The sequence below is a fragment of the Galleria mellonella genome, unplaced genomic scaffold (assembly GCF_026898425.1).
Source record: "Galleria mellonella isolate WM207_F2 unplaced genomic scaffold, CSIRO_AGI_GalMel_v1 utg57, whole genome shotgun sequence".
Classification (NCBI taxonomy): Eukaryota; Metazoa; Arthropoda; class Insecta; order Lepidoptera; family Pyralidae; genus Galleria; species Galleria mellonella.
The window spans coordinates 9,108,981-9,113,850 of record NW_026442119.1 but is presented as its reverse complement, the minus strand read 5'-3'; the positions used below and the strand labels follow the sequence as shown (position 1 = coordinate 9,113,850).

The window sequence follows — 4,870 nt, the reverse complement described above, 5'->3', positions numbered from 1 at the left end:
CAAAGAATTCATTACTATGGAGTATTAAGACGAATTAAATAACCTTGACCTTGAGCTGTATGGGCGTGTCTTTATCTTGGACTATGACGCTTACAGCTCCGTTTTTATTTGCAGATCTTGCAACAAATAATTGCGATCTACTTGTAGATACCTACACGATTTCGATTTTAAATTCAGATAATAATATAATAATTTTAAAAAACATATCTTTATTCGTAATTTGATATATTTGTTTTAAAAATCTATAAGAATAGTAAATGTTAATTTCGTAACAATTAAAGTTTTTGGATGTAAACATACGCTATTTCTGTTTAAGGAATTTTTATTGCCCGGATGCCTGTGCAATGTGCACTACTGTAAAAAATTTGCTATACATATTACGATTGCACTACAAAAATAATTTAAAACAATGTCTATGCAAAGTTTGTACAGTTACTAAAATTCTAAGCGATTAAACTTTGTTTAGTCGGTGTAATAATGTTTATGTGCCAAAATCTAGAGTTAAATAATCTATACATAATTAAACTTTTTAATTTATTGGATTTCTATTTTTTAATACAACTGGTAGTCTTTTGTTTTGATATAAACAAATGTTATGTATATTTTCGAATTAAGACGTCTAAAGTTCTGTCTGTCACTTGGCTATCGCCTATTTAATTTTTTTTTATGGTAAACAGTCAATAGTAGGCTGTGTTTGTTTTCTCATTAATGAAATATACTATTTTAATATAAACAATTTTTTGCGAAGCAAGATCTGCTGGCGTGGTTTTGTTATAATATGGCGTATAATTGTTACAGCTGCACGATTAATAACCGATACCATCTCTCAGACGGTATACGTATATGAAAACGACGGCTTTGACATGGTCGCCTATGTCAAGGTGAAACCATGTCAAGGCAGTATAATTATATTCGTATATTGTATATAATATTAAAGAAAATTTTTGTAATAAATACACTTAATTTAATTACTGATTAATTTATTATTTATTTATTTATTAAACTTTAACACATCCAGATAGTGTAATTGGTGGACTTAACACCATATGGTGTTATCTGCCAGTTGTCAGAGGAATAACAAAATATAATGGACAGTGCAACGTAATAAACAAATAAATAGAAAAACAAAAACAATATTAATATAAAACAGTAATTTATAAATAACATATATATAATATACCATAGTGAGTGGCAAGAGCTCCACCGACAAGAGCGCAGGTCTTAAATACGATAGAATAATAATATAATGTCTAATTTTACTTTAAATAATAACATAATATGATTATGAAATAACTATATACGCTATCCTTAATGGGTGTGCATATACATCCCACCCTTCGGTTTGAAGGGTGGGATATGACGTGAATTTACAGGGTACAGAGGAATAACACCTGATTCCTCAGGAATGGCAACGCATGGGGGGTATCATGGGCGAAACAGTATACTCTGTTATGTCCATGGTACTGCTCATGTCTATAGGCGACGGTTACCATATTCCATCAGGTGGGCCGTCAGCTTGTTTGCCATTCTAAGTTGTATATATATAAAAAAAAAAAAACTATATCTGTATTACATGTTATGTTAAAATATAGGTAGCGCTTTTTTTATAACTGTCTACTGCTGAATATAAGAATTCCACTATGAGGAGAAAATATGCTAGTAATTGCCACACTTGGTAGGCGAATTGGCAACCGCAGTTAGGCCTTTGGTGATGTTTTTTTTTTTGATGTTTTAAAAGCATTAAGTCCTCGTGGTCATTTGTTACGACACCCTATGAATATATTATATTAAACAGTAAAAATTGCAACAAAAACGAATATAAAGTTATTGAATAATAGACATGATAATGTCAATCACCAAATTCGTTCAGAATTATCATTTGGAAGCATTTAGGTTAAGTATCTGACAGTTCGCAACGGATTTACTTTGGATTGACTGACTGACATCAAGGGATTTAATGTTTTCAGCAATCTATTATTCATCTTAACCTCATTGAGTGTACTTTGAATCAGGGAACGATATGATCTTTTTTACTTATTACTCTAACCTAAACTATATCTATTTGGAAATGTAATAGAAAAAAAAAAATTAAAATTGCAGGTTTCTTTTTACATACCGTCCATATTAATTATGCGCTGATTAAAGCTGCCATTATTCTTTGTGAAATATAAACTGCTCGTTGTGAAACAAAATTTACTTTTAGATATTTAGTGCATTCTGATAAAATATTTCCAACATGCACATAGTGGGGTCGATTCTGAGCAGCCTCTAAATCTTTCTCTAAAATTAAAATTTCAATTTCATATCACAGCGAAATATTTATTATAAGATATATAAGGATCAATATGAACTCATTTTCTAGTAGATTTAAGAAAAAAAATATTGTATGAAATTACAATAATGAGTTTATGATGATCCATAAAACTATTTATTACGATATTACCAAATTAAAATAAATAAATTAAGGTTACGTGATAGGTGTAGAAAAATGGTACCTCAGTATCGACCTCAGTGTGCGTAACAGACGAGATATCTCGATATACTTTTTTATTTGGTGTTGTTCTTTTTTGCGGAGCAAAATACATGATTACGATTGTTATGTTTTGGATTAGTGATAATGATAGAAAAAATAGATAATTCTTTTTTAACATTTATTCATATCGTATAAAAATAAATATACAAAAATAAAACAACTAGATTTGTACAGTCGTATAAGTGATCACCAGCCATAGTTGGCGGCGAGGCCACTGTATGACACATGAGAGACAGCTGGGGCTGCGGAGTATGTGAGAGCCGACTTCAGAACAGGCGCTGCGGCGTAAGTAGCTAGAGGAGCATGTGCGGCGTATGTCGCGATAGGAGCGGCATGCGCGGCGTATGTGGTGAGGGGAGAGGATAACACCGGCGCGTGCGCATAGCTAGCGACAGGGGCAGCGGCGTATGTCGCGACTGGGGCTACCGCTTTGGCGTATATCGGAGCGGCATGCGCTGTTTGTGTGGAGTATGACGAGACAGAGGAGACCGCTGGAGCGACGGCTTTGACTATGGGGGATGAGTATGCTACAGGGGCCGAGTAGGCAACCGATGGGGCTGAGTAGGCTACTGATGGGGCTGAGTAGGCTACTGATGGCGCCGCGTACGTAGAGTAGGCGGGTGCGGCATAGCTTTTGATGATAGGTGAGGCCGCGTAGGAGAGTGGTGCGGCATGTGCGGCGTAAGTCAAGGGAGCTGCGCCGTATGTGGCTCCGATGAGACCACCAGCGCGAGCGCTTGCCACCGCACACAGAAGGACTACAAACTGTAACAATAAAGAAACATATTTGTTTACATAAATAAAAAAAGTTTATTTTTGGAAGAGTGGTATAATATTGTAAAAGTAGTAAACTAAAGATTCCTAGAGACTACAGGTTGGGTGTTCCTCGAAAAAGGTGTATTAAGGTTTCTTCAGGATCGGTAAAGTGCATGTGACACCCCTAGTGTTACAGGCGGCTGTTTAGCACTAGACGGGCTGTAAAGTTGTTTGCCACCTTGCTGGTGTAAAAAAAAAAACTAAAACAATAGAATCGACAGTTGTTATGGATTATATATACATAAGTTGTTCTTTCTTTCACTCCTGAGACATTGTCCGCGTGATTTGTGATAAATTTACCCTATTCAGTTATCTAGATGAGTATGCTACAGGGGCCGAGTAGGATATAGATCCTATGGGTATGGCGAGAATACGAGTATTGTGTAATATATACCAAACATAATAGTTATTATATATTACATAATTAAAATTATCAAAACTTAAAGTTCTCTATCTTAGGTACTTTTTTGGTAATTATAGTAGCTGACATAGTATCTTCATAATAACATAATAATTACTATAAATTTTAAGTTACAATAAAGATACAAAAAATATCAAGTAATATAATTAAAAAATAAAAGAAAACAAACTCGATTAACAAACTAATTTAAGATTTGAATACATATTTTTGATATGAAATATTTTCATCGACTTTCGTAATTTCTTTTTTTTTTTAATAAAATAGTTTTGATCAGTTATAAGTTATATCTCTGTACTAGTTTCTAGCCGCGACATCGTCCGCGTAATCTGGGCATGTTGATTAAACAAGACAAAATCTATCTCAAATAGTAGGTGTATGTCAAAGTCTATGACAATTGGTACAGCCGTTAAGGCGACAAGTACTAACTAAAAAATTCACTTTCACATTTATAATATTAGTAAAGATTATCATAATTATTCTTATGATAGGAATCACAACAAATTTTAAATAATCCACTAGTTGTACTATTAAAATAATATAAAAATTTCAGATGCACATTAAGAAAACTATTAGCAAATTGAAGTTCGACTTCAGTTTTTGATTCACAATTAATATTATTAACATATTTTATAGTTTTACACAAATAATTCACAATGACCAGTACCTTGGCTGCCATTATGCTATATTAAATCCACTACAGCAAGTGATACCGTCTAAGTGCATACACCAACTTTTATACTAACTCGTTACCCCCGTGCGCCGGCGCACGCCTTGCATTACCAACGGCTAGTTAGGACCCTGTCGCGAAATACCATATGAAAACACACATTAAGATTTATGAGATCAACAAATTAAATCTTGGGAACTTTCCTATATCTGTAGCTAATTTTATACATCGAATAAGCAAAATGAGAGCTCATTTCGTGATATAGTTTTATAGGAGATCCCGATCAGTCATTTGTTTAACGCCATCTTTGGATGCAAAGCAATTCTTGGGAATATAATTAATATGAAACTAGGTTTGTTATGTTTCAATGCCTAAACGGCTCAATCAATTATTATAAAGTTTCGTATCTATGTAGTATTTGGGATGGAGAAGG

General features: G+C 33.6%; 1 protein-coding gene across 1 annotated transcript; it reads right to left on the bottom strand.

Moving 5' to 3' along the window:
* Positions 1-2,630: 2,630 nt before the first annotated feature.
* Positions 2,631-4,478, bottom strand: LOC113509759 (cuticle protein 16.5-like). The gene is made up of 2 exons (XM_026893171.3): positions 4,435-4,478; positions 2,631-3,298 (listed from the first exon to the last, which is right to left on the bottom strand). Exons 1-2 carry the CDS (start codon positions 4,444-4,446, stop codon positions 2,720-2,722), a joined length of 591 nt encoding a protein of 196 aa, XP_026748972.3. The 5' UTR covers positions 4,447-4,478; the 3' UTR covers positions 2,631-2,719.
* Between the last annotated feature and the right edge of the window lie 392 nt (positions 4,479-4,870).